The sequence below is a fragment of the Rhinichthys klamathensis genome, unplaced genomic scaffold, assembly GCF_029890125.1.
Source record: "Rhinichthys klamathensis goyatoka isolate OS25496 unplaced genomic scaffold, OSU_Roscu_1.1 h1tg000090l_1, whole genome shotgun sequence".
Taxonomy (NCBI): domain Eukaryota; kingdom Metazoa; phylum Chordata; class Actinopteri; order Cypriniformes; family Leuciscidae; genus Rhinichthys; species Rhinichthys klamathensis.
Window position 1 is genome coordinate 3,847,956 of NW_026606629.1, and position 23,545 is coordinate 3,871,500.

Below are 23,545 nucleotides of genomic sequence, written 5' to 3' on the forward strand. Positions count from 1 at the left end.
CCTAGCACACTTGCCAATTTCATGTTTCAGAAGTTCCCAATTGAGACCGTATTTATTCTCCTTTTGTGCTTTGATCCAGTAATTTTCAATCAAGAATAAAATATCTTTCCTTAATTGATCATGCTTAAGCAAAGAAGAGTTAAGTTTCCAATAAGAGGCTCTAGGTCTTGAATAAGAAATAACTGATGATAGAGGGGATTGGATAAGAGTTGCTTTATGATCAGTCATGGGTGAAGCGAGAATGCTAACAGAAACATTAAAATCCCTAACAGATTGTGAAACAAGCCAGTAGTCTATTCGGGACTGTCTAGAACAATTTTTATTACTCCAAGTATAGGATTTAATATTCGGAAACTTTTCCCTCCAAATATCAATATCATCAAATTTATCCATTAGTATTTTTATTTTAGGATTAGCAGAGGCAGACTGTTTAGGTGGCAGTCTATCGAGATTATTGTCAGGTACAATATTAAAGTCCCCACCAATGAAAACTAAGGCATTTGGGTAAGCATTAAGCCACAGCAGAATTTTCCCTTCTATCGCATCAATCAGTAGATCATTCTCACGAGAACTATTATACCCATAGATGTTAATTAGTATTACCACAGTATTATTTAAACTAATGACGATAAGCAGAAAATGTCCATTCGGGTCGCTAAAGTAGTGCAGAACGTCCCCTGCAAAGAGGTTTTTCAAAGTCAGAACACCAGCTGAACACTCCGAACCGTGAGCCATCCAAACATCATTGTTCCACTGATTTTTCCAAAAAGCAGTATCGCTGGCAACGGAATGGGACTCTTGAAAAAAACAAAAATCAGTCTTGAACGATTTGGCATACAGAAACAAAGCCTTCCGTTTAGTAATGTCTCTTAGACCCCTGGCATTGAGAGAAATAATAGAAATAGACATACAAAAATAACTCTTTGAACAATGAACAGCAAATAACCGAGCTTACTGAGGTTGGAAACGCAAAAGCAGCTGACGACAAGGCCATATCAGGCACGCTTACAGCCATCAATAGTCCTGCTCCATAACGAAAAGGAAGAGCTCAAAAAAGCTCAACGTTATTTGGAAAGAGATGAACTGTCTGAACAGGCTTACACGGGGTTAATTTCAGAGCCTTCAATGAATGCACGGTGTCCGACAAAATGTGCCCTTTTCCCCTCCTTGCGGGCCTTTTCAACAGCCGGCCACAGCAACTGCCTCCTTTCTCGGTCAAAAGCAGTAAGATCCTCAGTAAATCGAAGACCGTTCGCCCGCAGGAACTCTGAGGATTTCGCCGCTCTCCACACACCATCTCTCATCACACGTGAGGAAAACTGAATGATGATCGCGCGCGGCCTTGAAGTATTCAGAAGCCTCTTCCCTATGCGGTGGACAGTGTCGATCTTATCTGGAAGAGATTTGCTCTCCTCTGGAAAAATGGCTGTACAGATGCGGATAGATTCGGTTCTGGCATTTTCATTTTCCTTTTCAGGTACTCCATGCAAGCGCAGGTTCCAGCGGCGAGAGTATCTTTCCATGTCTGCAATTCTCATTTCGCAGAGCTCCATCTTTTTTTCTTCAGTATTTAGTCTAACTTCGATGTGGCCGACTTTCCCCTTAATATCATTCAACTCAGCACATACAAAGTCCACCGTCTTTTTTAGCCCTTCAATTTTAAGCGCGTTGTCACCCACCATTTTCTCCAGGGCATCCGAGCGACTATTTATGAGCTGTGAGAGAGTGGAAACCACAGCATCGTCTTCTGCTTTGCCTTTCTTTGATGGGGGCTTACCTGGGCTCTCTGGAAGCGGGGTAGATACGAGGATTTCACCGGGAGACGAATAGTTGTGGAAGCTCTCGGACACACGTGAAGCACGCGACATCTCTTTTTCCTTTCTTTTGTCAGCAGCAGATTTCATCTTTAGGTTATCGAGGAGCACTATGAAGTATTTATGTAAACATAAACACGTAACAAGATTGTACGTAGGGTAGTTTGGCTGTTAAAATTAGATTTGTCAGCAGAGCCCGATGGATGTAAACTTAGCAGGACGCCATCTTGCGCAATCGATTGGTTGCTGGCGTTTTGCCGCTGCTTGCCGCTGAACCGCGTCATGGCTCATTACCATAAAGTTGAGCTACTTTAAACTTTCTGATTGACGCTCTCGACGCCGATGGATTTGACGCTCCTTGCAGCTGAGAGAAGCCAGCTTCCATTGAAAATGAATGACTTCCGGTAACTTTGGAAGCTCAAGTCGGCGGCGGTGTGTACGTACAGTCAGAAACATTTCTTATTATTATCAATATTGAATTTCTTTGTGCTGCTGCTTAATATTTTGGTGGAAACAGTGAAAAATGTCAGAATTCGTTGATGAAAAGAAAGTTCAAATGAACAGCATGTATTAGAAATAAAAATCTTTTTAAACCATTATAAATGTATTTACTGTCACGTTTAATCAATTTAATGAATCCTTGCTGAATAAAAGTATCAATTTCTTTAAAAAAAAAAATTGTCCCAAAACTTTTAAACAGTACTGCATCTAAATATTTCCATGCCAATATGGGGTATCTACACTTAAACAGTATGTACAGATGTACTCTATATCCAACTAATATTTTTTCCTTTTAATCCTTTTAATTTTTCTCTTGCACAGATTCCTCCAAGAAGCTTAAAGATGTCCTTGAAGAGTTTCATGGAAATGGTGTCCTCTCCAAGTACAACCCTGAACAGGTATGTAAGGGGCCATGGGTCTCTCCTGGTTAAATGATCTGTTTAGAGGCAGCGGAGCCTCTAGCTGTGACTTGACAGAACACCAATACAACCTGACTCAGGGCTCAAGTCATTACAGGAAATGCTTAGTCATCCGCTCCCCGAAACCAAGTGGCCAGATATCACTTCCTATTAGAGAAGGTCCTCGCTGACATCATAAAGCCCATGCATCACGTTGCGGTGACAACAAAGCCAGCAGGCAGCCGCATCTATAATTTGCTTTATGGAGTGTCACCGTTATATTTCTCTCCTCTCCTCCGCACTGACGTAAAGATGCTGCTCGGGGTTTGGCGCCACAGGTTGTGACCCAGAGTCTTGGCTGAATCAATAGAGAATCAGCACCGGTGGCAGTTAATGGGTCTGAAGCTGACGCCAGGTTGGCTGTGGTGTGAAATTGCATGCGTCGCATTGTTCATTAATTCAGTTGTGACCACCTATGGATCATAAAGCCTGAAAGTATCACAAAATGGAGGTGACATGCCATCAGTGCCTCTGTGCTGCCTGCTTACGGTGACAGAGCGCTGTATTTCACTCATGATACAGCCCTGATTGACTGTCTGACTACGGCTGGGCTGTAAATATCCTTCATCGTAGCCTCAACGAATCACAGCTCTTTTGAGTGCCTTTCTATAATGAAGTTTAATTAGGGTGACTCTATAACCTTTGGCAAATGACGAGTGTCTGTAAAAATGGGCGCTGGTGAAAGGTTAAATAAACGGTTCATTGTTTCCTGCATTATTTGTTAGTTGAGTCAGCCTCTCTGTTTTGCACTTTTGAAAGTCAGACAGGAAGTTCCTCTTACAGCCACGGCTGGTTACGCTGCTTTTCACCTCCAAAAGAAACAAACGCATTTGCTATTACTGAGACAAAGACTCATTTGTGTTCAGTTACTTTCACCTTCCTGTTTTCGGTGTGCATCTGCCCAACGTTTGCAGCCCCTCAAGCGTAGCCCCCCTTTGCATGCAAGTTCCTCTCTTCCACCTCTAGTTCCTTCTCTCCTGTTCTATCTGTTTTTGCTTTACTGGTTTTTTGCCTTTTACAAAGTTTCAATTCAGCAACAGGAGGAATCTAATGAATTTAAGTTTGTTCATTCCTTCATTGGTATGATTAACGGTGAATGCACTCGCAGTAGGGGTTTCACAACTACTGATTTTTGCTAGTCGACTAGTTTTGCATAACAGTCGACGACTAGTCGACTAGTCGTTAAATTATTTATTCATTAAATTGACGCATTAACGCATTGAGCATTGTTAAGGAAGACACAGAGGAAGGAGTTCTGGTGAATCATTGGAAATGTATTTTTGAAATTCAGAAATAACATCATATATAAATTCATCAGTTATTCTTTTCATCAATATGTGTTAATACAAAAACAGCAGCATTCATTTAAAACATTCTTGTAATTAAAACATTCTTGTTATGAGCCGCGCCACACCACGCGCATCAGCGAATGTTGCAGATAAACAACCTCAGACAATAACACTTTCGAGGGAACTCGAACTGCGTCGTGACGGCACTATGGGAACGCCCTTCAGCGTAGCGCGTCTGAATTTATGAATGAAACCGAAGCCAATCCTATTGGCGTTGCGTGATGACGTAGCATGTGGCGGCATAAGCGGATGTATACAAAAGCACGCCGGCACACAGAAATGTCAGCTTTTTGCTATTCAGCAAGCGCTCTGTGTCTGTGAAAAACAGTTCATCCTATTTGGTGTTGTATTGTCTGTTACTATAGATATTCTCATCATGGCAAGCGAGCAATTTAAAAAGTGTGTGTTCCCATGCCCTCACTATATTACAGCTGGGGACACACACGAGATGTGTGTGTCTTGTTTGGGAATGCAGCACGCCCAGGCAGCTCTCGAGGGGGCTGCTTGCGGCCACTGCGAGTCTCTTTCCGTAAGAGTGCTGCGTTGTTTTCCGAGGACGGCTTTGTTTTCCGAGCACGGCCAGATGCGCGCTCCCCGCGGTTCAGGTCCCTTAGATCGTGGGGATCGCAAAGAGAGCTTTCAGAGGGGATCTGGACTGCCGAGGCACTTTCCCAATCCTCATCTGAAAGCTCAGATTCCCCTATCCCCCGTTCGGGAGCCCGCCCCGCGGCTTCTCCCGTTCGGAATGTAGACCCGGTTTTGCAGCTGTCTGATTCTGAGGAATTAGATGTGCTTAGCTTTGTGGAGGGGGATTTAAATGAGACACAACAGTCTAATCAGTCTGTGCCCAGTTATGATGAGCTTTTGGAGGTTATAACGTGGGCTGTGGCCAAACTTGATATTTCTTGGCCACAATAGAGGCAGGAAGCGCGTGTTAAAAGCAAACTTGACGAGCGCTTCCTGCAGCACCGCGCACAGCCTCCACGCCGGTCTCTACCGTTTATCCTGGATTTACACAAGGAGTTCAGCACGCCTGTCTAACCCCCCCGATGTTAAATTATAGTAACATTGTGGGGGTTAGAGAGAACGGATACGGAATGATGGCTCGGGTTGAGGAAGCTTTGGCCAGTTACTTCTCACCCGACCTTGCATCATCTCTTAAAACACCGGCACTGCCCACCAAGCCATGTCGTACTACATCTGCTTTGGTGGGCAGAGATTATATGGCGGCGGGGCGGGCTGGTGCAAGCCTGCACACGATGGCCATCTTGCAGGCATACCAGGCCGACCTGTTAAGAGACATGGACCAAGGCGAGGGTCCTACTATGGAGGATGTAGCTGAGCTTCGCAAAGCCACAGATTTGTCTCTCCGGGTTACCAAGGAGACGGCCCGTGCCATTGGTCGCTCCATGTCAGCACTGGTAACCACGGAGAGGCATCTGTGGCTTAATCTCTCCGGCATAAAGGAGAAGGACAGGGCCTTCCTCCTTGACGCACCCGTTGCTACCACCGGTCTGTTCGGCGAGGCGTCGACAGATTTCAGGACTCAAAAAAGCAGAGTGAAGCATTCAGGCAGTATCTCCCTCGCCGTTCAAGGTCTACGAGGGCTGCTAAAGAGAAACACCCCCAGCCATCATCCAGCTCCTCTTACCGCCAAAGCCAGAAACGGAGTGTTGCTTCTAGAGGTCCCCCTCAAAAAGCTTGGGACTCTAGGCGGCGCTCTCACCCACAGCCTCCCGAGAAGACGGATCCGAGGACCGTCCTCCAGTCTAGGAAGAGGTCCTAACTCCTATGAGACCTCGAAGGGGTCTGCAGTTCCAGACTGCAGTTCCAGGTCCGCCCACCAAAGTTCAACGGGGTGGTCTGGACTTCAGTTCACCCAGAGCAGGGTCTGGTGTTGGAACAGGAAGTTCACTCGCTGCTGGAAAAAGGGTTCCATAGAGCATGTTCCTCCACCAGCCAGGGAGTCCGGGTTCTACAGCTGGTACTTCATAGTTCCCAAGAAGGATGGAGGGTTGCTAAGGCACTTGAACCGGTCTCTGAGGAGGTTCAGGTTCAAGATGCTCACCGTTCCCATCATCGTGAGTCAAATCCAATACGAGGATTGGTTTGTCACGATAGATCTAAAGGACGCATACTTTCACGTCTCCATCCTTCCATCTCACAGGAGGTTCCTGAGGTTTGCTTTCGGGGGCGAAGCATACCAATATCAGGTTCTTCCATTCGGCCTAGCACTCTCCCCTCGCACATTCACCAAGTGTATGGATGTAGCTCTGGCCCCACTGAGGCTCCAGGGCATCCGCGTGCTGAATTACATCGACGACTGGCTCATCCTGGCCCAGTCTCGAGAGTTGGCAGTTCGGCATCGAGATGCATATTCAGCGCTTGGGGTTGAGGCTCAACACGAAAAAGAACTACGATCTTGGGGTCGGTATGGGATTCGACGACGATGCAGGCACAAATGTCTCCTGCATGTATCGAGTCCATACTGACTACCACACTAACCAGGGTGAAGCTAGGCCACACCATCACAGTGAAACACTTCCAAAGAGTGTTGGGTCTCATGGTGCCAGCGTCCAGCGTGATACCTTCTGGCCTGCTGCACATGAGAGCCTTACAGTGGTGGTTGAAAGCCAAGGGGTTTTCCTCGTGGGGAAATCCATTCCGAATGATAAGGGTTACGTGCAGATGCCTTCGTTCCCTATCAATATGGAAGAAACCTTGGTTTCTGTCCCAAGTTGGGAGCGTTATGTCGCAGGAAAATTATTTCGACAGACGCCTCCCTCATGGGCTGGGGCGCGGTCATGGACGGACGCTTTTCGAAAGGTCTCTGGCAGGACCACCATTCTTTATGGCACATAAATTGCCTGGAAATGTTGGCGGTGTTCGGGGTTGGATGCTATGGTGCTGACGTGGCCGAGGCTGCGTCTGTATGCATTTCCCCCGATCGCTCTGCTCCCGGGGGTTCTGGAAAGGGTCCGTCGAGACGGGGTCAGCCTAATATTAGTAGCCCCGTTGTGGCCGGCCCGAGTATGGTTCTCAATATCATATCACTCCTGGCAGGCCCGCCATGGCAGATCCCTCTGAGGAGGGACCTGCTGTCCCAGGCAGAGGGCTTAGTTCTCCACCCTCGGCCCGAGCTGTGGAAACTGTGGGTCTGGCCCCTGAGGGGGCACAGTACCTAGAAGCCGGCCTATCAGCGGGAGTAGTAGAAACTATACTCACTTCCAGAGCTCCCTCCACGAGCAAATTGTACGGCCTGAAGTGGAATGCTTTTCCATTTGGTGCAGAGAGCGTGGATTGGACCCAGTTAACTGCCTGGTTGCTTCAGTACTGGAGTTTCTCCAAGACCGCTTCTCTGCTGGGCTTACCCCGTCCACGCTCAAGGTTTACGTGGCTGCCATTTGCGGCTTTCCACGCTCCTCTGAGTGATGGGCCTCTGGGGAGGCATCAGCTGGTCGTACGTTTCCTCCGTGGAGCCTGGAGGATGAGACCCGCGACTCGCACCAGGGTTCCCACCTGGGACCTTGCAGTGGTCCTCGAAGCGTTGGCTGAGGCCCCCTTCGAACCCCTGGAGTCGGCTGAGGCCAAGAACCTGAGTCTCAAGATGCCCTTTCTCCTTGCCATTACCTCTCTTAAGAGGGTGGGAGATCTCCAGGCACTCTCGGTATCTCCTCAGTGCCTGGAGTTTGCTCCTGGGAGAGTTAAGGCCATCCTGCACCCCAGTTTGGGCTATGTCCCTAAGGTGCCGGTCAATATGGCTAGGTCTATGGTTCTGCATTCGTTTCATCCCCCACCTCATGTGACGGCAGAAGACAGAAGACCTCATCTGCTCTGCCCTGTCAGAGCACTGAGCATTTATGTTCAGAGGTCTTCACAGTGGAGAAAAGCGGACCAGTTGCTGGTGTGTTTCGGGTCCCCCAAGAAAGGGCTGGATAGTTCAGACTATTTCCCTGGCCTATCAGGTGCGCAATTTGCCTTCACTTATGGCCGTTAGGGCTCACTCTACTAGAGGCATGGCGTCCTCCAAAGCCCTCCTTTCAGGGGCGCCTATCCATGATATATGTGAAGCGGCTGGCTGGGCCACTCCGCACACATTCATGAGATTCTACAGTCTGGACCTTCCCTCTACACCTGATGCACGAGTGCTAGTCCTAGTTGTGCCTGAAGACAGCTTCACGTTGGAACAGGCGGGTTTCGTTGTGGCATAGTGGGTATCTCATTCCCATAGTGCTGTCACCGACGCAGTTCGAGTTCCCTCGAAAGGGAACATCTCGGGTTACGTATGTAACCCTTGTTCCGTTCGCCATGCCTCACCCCGCCTGGAGCGACTTGCTTCATAGAAAAGCTGACATTTCTTTGTGCCGGCGTGCTTTTGTATACATCCGCATATGCCGTCACACACTACGTCATCACGCAACGCCAATAGGATTGGATTTGGTTTCATTCATAAATTCAGACGCGCTACGCTGAAGGGCGTTCCCATAGTGCCGTCACCGACGCAGTGTCTCGTTCCCTTTCTCAGGGAACAAGGGTTACATACGTAACCCGAGACGTTTTGCATATAGTTTTAACTGTGCATTTTTCATTGCATCTTTAAGCAAATATCATTTAAGCATGTATAGGCCAATACAAGTTTGACGTAGGTTATACTATATTTTTTGTCGAGCCTTAAAGATGAACTGAACTGAAATTTGAAAAACGGTGACATAACAGATCTATTTTATTTATGATCATTGGTACAATTATTAAAATGGCAGAATTTGTCAAAAGGGATAAAACTGTACGTTGAAAATGTTGTTTTTGTTACACGGGCGCCGGGAAACAGAAACCAACAGGTCTGGGGGGGGGTTCATATTGTATTGCCCCTGGCTGTAGTAATGAATTGTATAGGGCTAAGGCAGCCGGGGTTACGATACATTTTCACAGGCTACCTTTGACAAGGAAACCAGCCCTCAAGTCAAGGCTAACGTTAGCTTCCTTAAAACTGTCTAGCCCTCCGACAGCCCCTGGATTTCGAGTCTGTAGTGAGCATTTTTTAGTGACAGACTATTTAGTAGGCCTGTCGCGATAGTCAATAAATAAATTAATCGCACGACAAAAAAAAATAGCTCGATAATTTTTGTGGCCGAGAAATTTCTATTTGCATGCTTGTTTGTTTTCCTCGTCTCTCTCTCTCTCTCTAGCAAAGAGACTGGATGACAACTCTCGGTTCCTTAGCGTAGGAAGAGTGAACTAGAGCTTATTCTGCCCGAGCGATATTTCCCGACACTATCCTTGAGACGTGCACTCCCAACGCAATAGAGTGCGGCCGCGCGGGACTAGATCTGATGGCCGAGACTCCGAGTGCGAGCGTGGGCGGTAATGCACTCACTCTGTGTGTGCGGGTTATAAATAAAACGATTCGCGGGACTCCCGTGAACTAGAAATATCTATGAATAAAACATAAAAACTAATAGATTTTTATTCATCTGTTGGAGAAAAGCAACAAGAACAACTAAAACAAAATATAAACGATTTACTGGCCAGAGTTTCTATTCATAACATTCTATTCATAACAACGCTATAACATCGCGTTGAGTGATGTAGCCAATCACAGTTATATGTGTTGCTTCTGATTGGCCATTGCGTTCAAGAAATCATTTAAGATAGACTCCCTTTTTGGTATTTATTCAAGTGTATTTTTTTGTAACAGAGACTGTTCTCTGCAAGATTGACTCCGGTGCACTGCAGTGTCCATGCTCCGGCAGCTCACACACCCACACCAGTCACTTCGCCCCAAACGATCGTGTGCTGTAGGCTATGTGGAGCCTGAAACTGATCCTCCATGTGGTGGTGGTAGTCAGAAACTACTGGACTGTCCCTCACAGGTTCAAATGGTTGATGCCGTTAAAAGTGCTCATTTTCGTCCGTGTATTAGGACCTGCAGCTGTTGCCTATGCACCTCTGCGTGTCCTACCATGCCAGTGACGTCATCGAAACTGCCAGTGTAACAAGCTCAATTTTTGTGTTGCTTAAAAAAAGCTATATTGATATTTTTAATAAAAAAATTTAGTGTAATTTACTTTTAATTGTCATAAACAACATGTTATCAACGTCAATTTTTTTCAGTTCAGTTCATCTTTAAATCTTAACATGGAGCTTCACTTACCCCAAAGAGGTGTCAACTACAACAGTGTGAAACATTGAAAATATTATCCATACAGCCCTGCCTTTTTTCGTTGTCATTCCATTAGCCTACTAGTCAATGTCCTGTTCCCGGATCAAATTCACATTGCCTTTTCGGTTAGCGTTGAGAAACACCAGAATTCTTTTTCATGAATCATTCGGACCTGGTCCGAAACAGCAGACTTGTAGGCTATTAATAAATAATGGATACATACAAGCAGATGACAAATACGTTATAATAACCGTAATTCAACTACTAAACTATACCTGTTCCATTCTCTATACAGCACTCTGACTCTGTAGGCATTATTGTCCGACCCGAAATGAACACCGTTACTGAGAATTTCTGATATTATCATCATTCCGTGAGATGAAATTGTCCTGAGAGACTGAGCGCAGCTCATGAAGCTCCGCCCCCTGTGCCGGCAGCAGCAGCTTATTTGCATTTAAAGGGCACACACTAAAACAGCGCGTTTTTCTGAGCCCCAAAAAATGACAATTTAAACATGTTGTAAAAAATTATCTCTTGGGTATTTTGAGCTGAAACTTCACATACACATTCTGGGGACATCAGAGACTTGTTTTACATCTTGTGAAAAGGGGCATAATACGGGACCTTTAAAGTGAATTTTGTTTTGTATTAATTGTATCTTAGTTTTAATCAATGTTTCATCAACCAATTTCCTGGATTTAATAAATAATAGGCTAAATATAGCATGCATGCAATATAATCAGGACACAGAGGCGCCGGCGCGCTCGTCTCTTAAATGAACCGACACTCAGCGTATAAGCTACTTGCCCCACAGACCTGAGAAATATATATATATATATATATATATATATATATATATATATATATATATTTAAGGATGGCCTACATTTTTAGCCAAAGCGACTTAAACATGGTAAACTGTTTAGACATTAGAGTCAACGTTAGTTCTAAACTCACCAGTAGCAGGCTGTTCCTCATCCTCTCCTACCAGCTGAGTCAGGTGCGCCAGGGCATCCGCTCTGATATTTTCCGGGAAAAACTTCAGGTGCTTAAACCGTGGATCTAGCATGCATGTATTTCCACACATAGGATGACCTTGACCGTTTTGGACGCATAGGTACCTCAACGCCTGACACCATTTTGTTTCCGACTAGTCGATTAGGGCCGACAGCGCCAACTAGTGGTTGTGAACCTTAACTCGCAGTCCCATGAAAATGATCTTCAGCACAGATTTGTTGGTGCATTTGTGCCAGTACCCAATTTGCATATTTACCTTAGTGAATTATGTGCTATTATTATTATAGCACAATAATAATAATAGTGAATATAATTATATAATTATATAATTATGTGAATTATTAGCCTGTTAAGCTTCAAGCCCATTTTTGAAAAATCCCCAGATATGGCATTCCCAAACTGAAACAGATACAGTTCATGAACCCTTTGTACTAAAAGCACAAGTAAGATCTCATTTGAAAGCTGACACCTGGAAGTTTATTGTAAATGTAGAATTAATTATTGTCATAATGAAAAAAAATAGTTATAAATAGCTTCAAAGTTTTGTAAAGTTATTATACATTTATTTTTATGAAACATCTTCATGAAAATAAAATTGAAGTTGGCATTGTAGCAATCTAGAAATGCACTGCAGCTAAAGCCACATGTCTGGCCATGTTATATTTAAAATCTGAAGATGATAAGTCTAAAACTCTGTATTTAGTTCAATGTTTTTCAAGATCATGTCATATGACTTTATTTTGATTAGACTGGTGTTTATTGTCATCTTATAAGCATCTATTCAGTCTATTGCCTCTATTGTTTTGTGATGCAAAAACGAGCCCTATTCAGTCTCAGTCTCCCCTGCACATATTCACACCTCTCCAGCCTGTTTATTGCTCTAAATATGCTTTTCTTTTGTCTGCATTATAATCACTAACGACTAGCAATTCACACTGTTTCAATCCCTCATTTATTTTATAAAAGTTCTCACTTCACAGTGAAACTGTATCAAATGCCCTTTTTGAAAAACGAAACATTTCAGTAAGCATTCTTATTTAGAAAAAAATCATAAAAATTACACCGAAGTTAGGTAGCAGGTGCTCAGTACTAGCTAGCATGTTAGCTTAGCACACCATCAATACACGACAATTTATGAGAATAAAACTATGTTTGTGCTCCAAACTTACTTTATAGCGCAAGTCGAGTGTTTTAAATAACTTTATGTAATCTGATTTGGCTTCAGATAAAAATATCAGATAGAAAATATATTATTTTATTGTATTCTGCACAATTTGAAAGTCTATCTCGATTAGCATTACATTATACATATAATCTATTATTATGGAAATACCTGACATGACTCGAAGAACACAGGTAAATCAAATATCATTGCAATCATGTTTATTGTCTTCAAAACATCTTTATCTGCACTTTACAGCGATCTCGGATAGCTTTGTTGTGTCAGGACTTCCTGAATGTCACATGATTATGGCTCTTCTTCATGTGATCCATATATGGACTTTACTGTGCAAACAGCGCCCCAGACTTTCAGTATGAATTGATAACACAGTACATCAGAGTATACAGCGCTCAAAATGATTACATCGACGCATTTGGGTATAAATTCAATAAATATTATTCCTGTCTATAGAAGTCTGATGTAAACCTATGAGAATCTATCAATATTTCTCCAAATCTGCACATGTTTGAGCTAAAAGCCCTGAGGGATGTTGTTTTGTCAAGCACTGTCATGACGATCGCACGGGAGTTTTTTTCTGAATGAGACCGGCTGACGCTCATAACTCATATTAAAGGTAACGACTCATTTTTTAATTTCATAACTCCTGACACAAATTAAGACATAACTGTCACTATAAGTTTCACAGAATACAATAGTGGTCAAATACTGAAACTTGAGTCTTATATCGTTTTAATGATGTATAGTTTGTCAAGTTAATAACATTAAATATGATAGTAACTTTGAACTATTTAAAAAAAAAAACGCTTCCGAGCGCCCACGCACTGGTGAAGGTTAACAGGCTAAATCACAAAACATGTAAATAAATTCCACTGTCATATCAAATCTCTTCCAGGGATTTTAGTTGTACTTTTTTATTTATTTGTTTAGTTATTTATATTTTAGTTTAATTCAACTTTTGTTTTTCTTTTATTTCAATGTTAGTTTTTGCTCTATTATTGTTAGTTTTTGTTTTTCAGAGTTTTCTAGTTTCAGTTTATTAATTTTTTTATTTAATTCTGTTTTATTTTCCTAGCACAGCCTGGTGTTATTGGTATCTGTTGGCCATTTAATGTTTAACATCAGTGGGTTGTAAAGAGTTTTATAATATACCATATAGCTAAAATTTATATTACTGTTATTCTTTCAGAATCCTGAAAAATATATTAAGCTGCACAACTGTTTTTAACATGGGTGATAATAAGAAATGTTTCTTGATCAGCAAAACCAACATATTAGAATGATTTCTCAAGGATCATTTGACACTGAAGCCTGGAGTAATGATGCTGAAAATTCAGCTTTGCCACCACAAGAATAAATTACATTTTAAAATATATTCACATAGAAAACAGCTATTTTAAATTGTAATAATGTTTCACACTATGATCAAATAAATGTAGCTTTGGTGAGCATTGAAACTCTTTAAAACATTTTTTTTTTAAATCTTATCAACTCCCAAAATTTTAAGGTTAGTGTATTTAGTTTTTTTTTCCCAGCTATGCTAGCTTTTATTTCAGTTAACAAAAATGTTTGGATTTAGTTTTCATTAAGAGTAATAAAGCTTTCCCCTTTTTAGTCTCCCCCCTTTTTAGTTCAGCTCCTCCCAGTGGTCCTATTGCCATTTGCAAGAAATACACGCTCCCGGTCAGAAACAACCAATCAGAGCCAGGAGGCATGTCTTAGCCATAGACAGTATAAGAAGTGGACAGAGCCATCTCATTGGAACTCAGTTGAGACAGTTGAAGCCCATTTTTAGCGATTTTTGAGCACTTCCATTCCTGACGCGCAGACTCAAACCGACTCAAACTAAGCTTGATGACGTGAGCAACCTGTCTGACAGACGTAAATCTTCTAGTAGCTGTGTGTGAAAATTGCCAACGTTAATCTTGCAGAGACGGGGAACTTGAGCAAAGAGTTCTTTGGCGTGAGTGAGCAGGAGTAAGTATTCCGTTGCTTTTATGGACTCATTATCTATGGGCTTCTCCCTTGACGGGACGTCCCCCCGATTGCCTGCGAGCTTTTCCTCCTGTCTGTACGGTAATTTCTGTACAGCGCGACAGAGAGTCGAGTGGTTATGACGCAGTCGTTAGCCTATTTTTACTAAATCTGTTTCTACGGGGCCATAATGTAACATAGAAGGTAATGGAGCCCTTTATACATTGTCGTGTTTCTTTAGAAATAAATAATGGACAAATGGAGTCTTTAAACGCCTCAGATGTAAAGTTATTCGCTGTCAAAGTGACGCCAAAATGAATGGGAGTCAATGGAAATGCTAACGCAAGTGAAGTTCTGCTACAACATGGCGGCACCCGGCCGGCTTCAACTTCCGGTCGATGGATTACCCCCTTGGTCTTAGCACTGTCAATCACGCTCGTGTACGCGCTGATCACACCCCTCTCTTGCACAGCGCGAGCGCCGGAGCGCGAGCCGTCGTTCAAACTCAAGATTGCCGGCGAGCTGCAGCTGTGCTTATGACGGAGAAACAACCTAAACTGCCAATTCTCGAGTGACACCTGCTCATAAAACAAAGAGGTAAAAGGAAAAAGACCGATGACGATAAACAAGCGAAAAAGAAAGAATTACACAGAGCCCATTGACTCGGTGTCAAAACTCTAGCCGCATAACATGTAGATAAAATGTCACGCGCTCTGCTAAGCAACAATTGAAACCTGCTAATGGGCTATATGCACGCATAACTTCCGCGTTTGACGCAAGGATGCTCGTGCGTTTCCGGTTGGGGAGATTTAAAGCGGAGGAAAACCGAGGAAAACGGGATTATGGCAGAGTCTTCAAAATGTACTGTCCTCTCGTCTTTGAAACGAAACTATAATACGTTTAGATGTAATTTTATATATAGTTATGTTTATTTAATATAATAAACACAGAAGCATAAACAAAATGAGGAGTGTCTGTTTTGTCTGTTTTTGTGACTAACGTTTCTTTAGTGTAGCAATAGAGTATAAAAACCAATATAAATTCTCGGTATAGCATTGGACTCTACGATCGGCGGAAGTAATCCAGCATCCTTAGACCTTCACCGGAAATACCACCGTGCATAGAGCCCATTCACTGGCTTGTCATGTTGCTGAAATAATGTACTAGCACACCTTATCTAGCATTATATATCGCTAGAATAATTACTTACATACTGTAATGTTAGTTACCGTTATATTAACGTTATCTTACTAGCTATTTATTACTTATAGAAAGAGTGCAACGTTATAAAGTGACATGTAGGCTATTGGAAAATACATAATGATTTGAGGACCAAGTTTGTAGTCAAAGTATGGGCAGGCCATAGTCAATGTAAAGCATATTATTGACGTTTAGTCCCTATTAGTGAATGTGCCATATAACTTTTTATCCGCCGTCATCGGTGGCCCTGTTTACTAGCCTGCGCATTCACGACAGGCTCCGCTGTGGAGGACGAGCTGTGGTGGAGGACGAGCTGTAGCGCAGCAGAGAGCAAGGGGGTGGGACCTGTAAGTTGTGCTTGTTCAAATTTTCAGGCTAAGTCAACGTTTTCTCAAAACTCCCTACTGCAGCTTTAAAGAAGTAAGTCAGGATTATGCAAATAAACCTGCAGAACAGCATTAAGTATGGTGCGGGTGGACTAATGCCATACAGCATTAAAGATGGAATATGTGAATTTTATTCAGCATCAGAGCACCAGAGGATATGACGGTTAACACCATTCTCTGATCGCTTCCCTCTGCACGAACAACCACTGCAGTGTATATAACCCTTCTCTCCCTCTACCCTCTCCATATATCTCTGACTGCCACACAGAAGCAAGATGTTCTCAACCAAGTAAGATGTTACTTTCTGGGTTTGCATGTTCTGTGGTTCGATGTGTCTACAGACTGCATGTCCCGGCCCATCCCTGTCTAACAAGAAAGTCAAGCTTGGGTCATAATGTCTACTGAAGGTCAAAGATCATGCCCAGTGCTTTTCAGTGTTAGCCATGTGTCTTCATGGTGTTTTTGTAACCTCAGATGATTTTGTGTCTAAGTGTCTAAAATTTTCAAATGTATGTTTTTACTGTACTTCAATGTGTGTCAGTGAGCTCCCTCTGTATTTTTGTTGCTGTGTCTCATAAAGAAATGCTTGAGCGTGTCATTCATGCCCAGAGACAGGAACATTCTGTCTGCTGAGAAAAAAAAGGAGCAGGAAGCTGAATATTCATGGCTTTATTTCATCTCACAGGTTTCCCATCTTCTCATTTCTCATCAACTCTCCACTTGTCTCCTGTAGCCCATCGACTATGAGGGTTTCCAGCTATTCATGACGACCTACCTGGAGAATGACATCCCTGAGGAACTGTGCAAACACCTCTTCACTTCCTTTAAGAGCAAGAATGGCGGAGGCAGCTCCCCTGACACCTCTCGATCTGGAGCAGGCATGCTGGGTAAATAGTATATTATAATGTCTTTATTCTATCAATAACTCTCTGTAGAAGTCTGGATTTCATATTAATGGTTTTAAATTAATACGTTCTGAAAGATAAGTGTCTGTTTCCAGGCACGTGCACAGGTAGGGCTCAACCTGTGCAGAGCACATGCCCTTTTTGTCAAAGTGCCCTTTTTTTGGTGATGGTGGTTTAAAAAAAAAAAAAAATGTATATATAGATTAATGCTATTGGTCACCCTTTAAGTCTATCTGTCTGTTTTAAAAATATTTAGCGAATGAAAGATCTTAAAAAGAGCTTGTGTAAATCTTGTTCGATCCTCAAACTGTCAGTAAAGCTGATAACTCCGCCCCCTCTATCGTGACTGAATGAACTGAAGCTCCGCAGCGGCCGCACAGCAGACAGCAGCTGAACGAAGTTTTGCAAGGGTAAACAAAGATCTTGTTGTTTGATTAAGTACTAAACACGTCGCTATAAAAGCTCATATTTTATTTATTTGATGTCTGACTAAGATATGTGGGACCTGACAGAGAGGGCTATGCTAGCATTTGCCATAGTCATAGCCAATACATAGCCTACACTTAAATAGCCTGTGCATACAGTAGCATTTCATTTTTTATAAAATGCGATTTTGACCAAATGTATTTTACAACAGGAAAAACTGAGCGCCTATATAGCTATATTATTGAGAATGAGAAGGTGACGTCACGCGTATCACTCCGCGTTGCATTGTGGGATGGATTCGCCATCTTGGTAGGATACGCTATCCGTTGTCATGGTTACTTCGACCGTGAGACCGAGAGAAATAGCGACAGAGAGAGAGAGCAGCTTGATATTTGTTTGCATTTTTGCGATAAGGCACAGTTTCTTGGGAATAAATGAAGAAGGGGGAAGCAAAAGGAAAGGGGCTCTATCGGGAGAGACTAAATAACAACACCAAGCAGCGTTATTTAGAGAAACTACTTGACATCAACATGGACCCGTACGACCTGCTACAGAATGGACGAAAGACCCAAAGCACAACCACCTTTCACATACGCTGACATAGTTAATTACCTGGTTTGTTTATGGTATCAGTGACTAACGTTACAGCCTACACAATGCAAGAGTTCAGAAGGTTTAAGTCATTAGAAGCTGAACAAGTCTGTTGCGGCTGTGCAAGACTTAGAAACCCCCAAACCTGTAACGTTAAACTGCGAGAGTTCAGTCATACTTGATGTTTCAGGCCTCATTCATATGTGGAAATAAATCTGATATGAATCAGATACGTGCATTTGCACCTGCCGTGCAACGTTAAGGGAACAGTTCGGACATTCCCCTGTCAATGCGAATCGTAAAAAAAGTGTATTTTTAAAACATTTCGCGGTACAGATATATCTATAACAAATAAAACAACTCTAGATGAATAACAGAGTATTAATTTCGTTCGTTTGTATTAAATAAAAGGCGAACTGTGCTGAAATGTGTTGCTTTTGAAAGCAGGCTTTGCTCGCTGTTGCTGCTGTCAGTTTATTGACAAGCAGTTTCTCTAAGCTGGCTAGCATTGTTATTTAGTCTCTCCCGATAGAACCCCTTTCATTTCTCTTCCTTCTCCATATCTTCCAAAGAAACTGCGGCGTATCGGTAAAATGTAAACAAATACTAAGCTGCGCTGTCTCTCTCTCTCGCTATTTCTGGAATGTTTTAGTCGCGCCTCTGTGAAGTTCTGAAGGCGTTGCCCCTGGCAACCGATAGCGTCTCCTACCATCATGGCCGACCGGCTCAGACCCCGCCCAAATCGGCACGTGACTCCTCACTCTCAAAAACAATCTAGTTGGTAAGCTGTTGATTAAAATGTAATGATGCCGCCGGCGCCGTTTCCATCGGAGAATCATAAGCACATGCGCGCCCCCGCGCTGTTCGTACTGGAACTACACATCCTCGTCACCTAGGTAACATATATTAAATTATGGTTAATTCAAGGCTGTTAATATGCACGTATTCGCTGTCTAATTTTTGAATCTATAGTATTTTATACTCTCCGGTCATCCTCACATGTCTAAATGTAGTAAAACGTGGTTTTCACTTCTGATCACTTCTGCAGAATGTTTATCATGCATAATGTAATTCATGATTTCATTCATTTCAAGGCTTAATATATTTGATCCAAAATAAGCAAAAACAGTAATTGTGAAATATTTTTACAATTTAAAATTATATATTAAAATACTATTTTAATATATTTTAAAATGTCATTTATTTCTGTGGTCAAAGCTGACTTCAGTGTCATGTGATCCTTCAGAAATGCTTTTCACTGCAACTGTACTTTTCACACTATTTTATAATTTGTTTTCATTGCTGCCTTATTTTATGGGAAGTGTAGTGAATAAAAGACCTTCAAGAGACCAACATTGGTCCTCCACAGTATCAGGTTTTTGCCATCAACTGCAACTGTGGAGAGATCCTTTTCCAAAATGAGATTAATTAAGAACCAACTCCGAAGCCTCTGCTCAGAGGAGAGACTCTCAGACCTTCTCCTCATAGCCATAGAAAGGGACAGCCCAGTGGATCACAGTGAAGTCATAAACATCTTCAAGCTCACAGAAGGTTGCTGTTGTAATTAGGTTTAAAGAAGCCCTGAAACCCTGTATATCTATATTATCATTATGGTTGTTATTAATAGTGAATAAATCTAAAGCTTTTGAGAATATTATTTTGTATTGAATTTGTCATGATGATGTGACCATTTCCTCCTTTTATGTAGGCTTACTAAATAATCTTGATATTAAAAAAAAGGGAGGGGGTCGGGGGTGCCCTTTTTCAGTTTCAGCACATGCCCCTCAAAAGGTCTGTGCACGGCCCTGTCTGTTTCCCTGAGGTTATTTTAGGAACTGTGAATGAGCAACTGTATTGAAACTCTATTACCCACTGATACAGTACATGTACAATTGGGTCCACATTGGAAACCTGGAAATAAGCTAATTATTTTTCTACATTTTGAAAAATGTAGAACCTTATGTCAAAATAAGGAATGTTTATGATTTTGCGCTATTTTTAGGTCACTAATTAAACTTCTGCTCGAGCAATGCTGTCATTAAAGCAAAAGCGGACAAACCAAATTCTAAGAAATTCAAACCAAATACTAAGAAGATATTCTTCTGGTCACTGAAATTGTTATACTGATCATTTAATTTCTAATGAAAAGATATACACTACTGTATAAAAATTTGGGGTTGGTATGATTTTTTATATATATATATTTTTGACAAAGTTTCATATGCTCACCAAGGCTGTAATTATTTGGTCAAAAATACAGTAAAAACAGTAATATTTTGAAATAAAAAATCATTCTAATATGCTGATTTTGCTGCTCAATAAACATTTCTTATTATTATCAATGTTGAAAAGAGTTGTGCTGCTTACAGTTTTTCTCGATTGCTTAAACACATTTCTTGAAACTATGCCTCGTATTCTCAAAACAGTAAACACAAATCCATAACGTCTCACCCAATTCTCCAAACATCCTATTTTCAGGTCAAAATGAAGCTCTACACTCAAAACCATTCACTCTTGCTGAAAAACCAAACTTTGCCCTCAGACAGGACACACAAGCCCTCAGAAATACACACACTACAACATAGTCTTACACACTGGTGCTGTAAATTCAAAACAACATTTCCAAAACTGGTAAGTCATGTTGCTTGTGGTCCATCCATCTTTTTTTTTTTACTCGCTTCTACTCAAGATGTGTGTGAGCATCATATGACAGTAAAAGAGCACACAAACCTTATTCAAATATGGTTCAAAGTATTGGAATGGTAAAGAGTGTTGGTACATGCCTCCACTCAAGGATACAATATGATGAACAAGTCTAAGAATGTTCCACATATGGTTGAAATACCATCATTGGCCTAGAAAGATAACATTCTGGGAGTCAAGACTATAAATGGGGAAGGATGCCCTCTTCACTGTCACACTCTGCAGCCACTCTGTGTGACTGTACGACTGCTGGCCTTTTCTTGCAAGAACATAAACCTCATCAAAGACAATTGGAAATGTTTGTCTCTTATTCAGTGATAGAAATCTGTTTGCCACCACACCTCCCTGAAGGATCTGATGATGGAGGCGACGGTGAAGCGACTCAAATTTGGCTGTACTCGTTGCGCAGCCTCCCTTAGTCATACCATGGACAAGGACATGGCCAACTAAAGTGGCTTGAGTTTCATCCGAGACTGCTTGTCTTCTTGCCCTTGCCCTTCCTCCTCCTCCTCCTCTTCTCCTCCACCTATTCCTCTCCCTCCTCCTATTCCTCCTCCTCTTCCTCCTCCTCCTCCTCTTCCTCCACCTATTCCTCTCCCTCCTCCTATTCCTCCTCATCTTCCTCCTCCTCTTCCTCCACCTATTCCTCTTCCTCCTCCTCCTATTCCTCTTCCTCCTCCTCCTCTTCCTCCTCCTATTCCTCTTCCTCCTCCTCCTATTCCTCTTCCTCCTCCTCCTCCTCTTCCTCCTCCTCCTCCTCTTCCTCCACCTCTTCCTCATCCTCTTCCTCCTCCTATTCCTCTTCCTCCTCCTCCTCTTCCTCTCCCTCCTCCTCCTGCTCTTTCTCCTCTCCCTCCTCTTCCTCTCCCTCCTCGACCTATTGCTTAATTTTTCTGTGGATCCATTGTTCCAAAACTCAGTAAACTGATTTTTATCTTTTATAAAAGATTGTATAACCTTTTATCTATCTATCTATTGAAGGATCTGACTGATGTGTGTTCAATTTTGACTCTTAGTGTTTTCACCTGGGTAATTGTGTGCTAACTGAGCTGAAGCTGAGTTGACTTGAGTGAACAATATTGAATGCTAGTGCTTTCTAAATGACCACGTGGTGTAGGCAATGAGAAATGAAGGGATGTGTGTGTAGAGTTTTGCTGTGACAGTTCAACAAATCTGACTAATGTGTCAAAACAGGGGAATAGTGTTCATAGTTCAGTAAAATGGGTGTGCTTTTTGATAAATGGCATTATGGTTTTGAAATTTTAGTTCAAAAGCCTGGTTATAGTGTTTAAGCAATCGAGAAAAACTGTAATATTTTTGTGGAAACTGTGATACCTTTTTTTAGGATGTTCAAAAGAACAGCATTTATTTAAAATAGAAATGGTTTGAATTAACATTACTGTCACTTTTGATCTAATTAATGCATCTTTGTTAAATAAAACTATTAATTTCTTAAAAAAAAAAAAAAAAATCGTACTGAACCCAAACTTTTGTACTTCAGTGTATATGACATAAAGTACTTAGACCTTTTGGATCCCACTTTACCTTTTTATTTGAATTAGACTATGCATAACCAGTTTGTGTGTAATCTTGCATATAACAAACACCCAACCTGCATGACTAAAATAATGAACTGGTAGACGCCTGAAGGTTCCACACAAATCTGGTGAGCAATTGCTTCCGTGTTATGTTGGAATCCTGCTCTTGGCGGGAGACCTGCTCTCTGTGAAGGCTAGACAAATTAACAGATTTGACTTCTAATGTAAAAGTCCACTATAATGGAAAAATGCTGGTGCTCTTGTGTCTGAATACCTCTACTATCACCATTGACCAGAGGGGATTAAGGCAAATATCGGTTGACTGTATGAATAGTTTGACAGCCAACAGTGCCATCTAGTGCCATGATTTCTCTGGACTGGCAAAGACAGTACAATCAGTGATTTCAGTTGGTCCCTTTGCCCTTCATGCAACTCAGTCAACAAACGTTAAAGGTAGGGTATTTAAAAAAAAAAAAAATTATAAACACCTTTAGTTATACTGGTTGAAACTCTCTTCACATCCTGATAGCAATCAATAACAGAAGTGGTAAAAAATATAATGCTTCGAAGGTTCGAATGCAATGATACATTGTCCTACCTGCCTGTCAACGTGTATTTCCATACCTCCGGCAACCTGCTCACACAGACATCACACGTCATCCGCGCGTTCCTTAAAGGGGACCTATTATGCCACTGTCCACAAGAAGTAAAATAAGTCTCTGATGTCCCCAGAGTGTGTATGTGAAGTTTTAGCTCAAAATACCCCACAGATCATTTTTTACAGCATGTTTAAATCGTCACTTTTTGGGCCTGAGAAAAACGCACCGTTTTAGTGCGTCTCCTTTAAATGCTAATAAGCTGCTGGTTCACAGCACAGGGGGCGGAGCCTAACCAGCTCGCGCTCAGTGAACAATCTCAACTCACGGAAAGATGATAATCAAAACAGAAACTCACAGTAACGGTGTTCATTTCGACTCGGACAATAATGCCTACAGAGTCAGAGAATATATGATGTATGGAGTTGGAACAGGTATAGATTAGTTTAATTACGGTTATAATCTATGTGTCATTGATTGTAGCCACTATTAATACAAGCCTGCTGTAGGACCATGTCTGAATGATGACACAAAATATACTGATGAGTTTAATAACGTTTATTGTATGTCACACAAAAGAATAAGCGTCAGTTTTACTCCAGAAAATCACTGTAAGAGCTGAGTAAACACAGTATTAGAAGTGCGTAGGTACATAAACAAATTTCGGTAGAGTTGAGGGAGCATTTTTCAAAGACAAAATGAACCCACCTCGTCTTCAGCGGTTGGCTCAGATTTCAGGAGTAAATA

General features: G+C 42.1%; 1 protein-coding gene across 4 annotated transcripts in view; it reads left to right on the forward strand.

The window, feature by feature from the left end:
* LOC130085888 (diacylglycerol kinase gamma) overlaps positions 1-23,545 on the forward strand; it is a 203,275-nt gene that overhangs the window by 91,028 nt on the left and 88,702 nt on the right. For 3 of the 4 annotated variants that reach the window (XM_056251876.1, XM_056251875.1, XM_056251877.1), the window contains exons 3-5: positions 2,637-2,713; positions 16,308-16,328; positions 16,773-16,926. In XM_056251876.1, coding sequence (XP_056107851.1) covers positions 2,637-2,713; positions 16,308-16,328; positions 16,773-16,926 — 252 coding nt within the window. The remainder of the gene's footprint in view (positions 1-2,636; positions 2,714-16,307; positions 16,329-16,772; positions 16,927-23,545) is intronic. The other variant, XM_056251878.1, reaches the window with a different exon arrangement.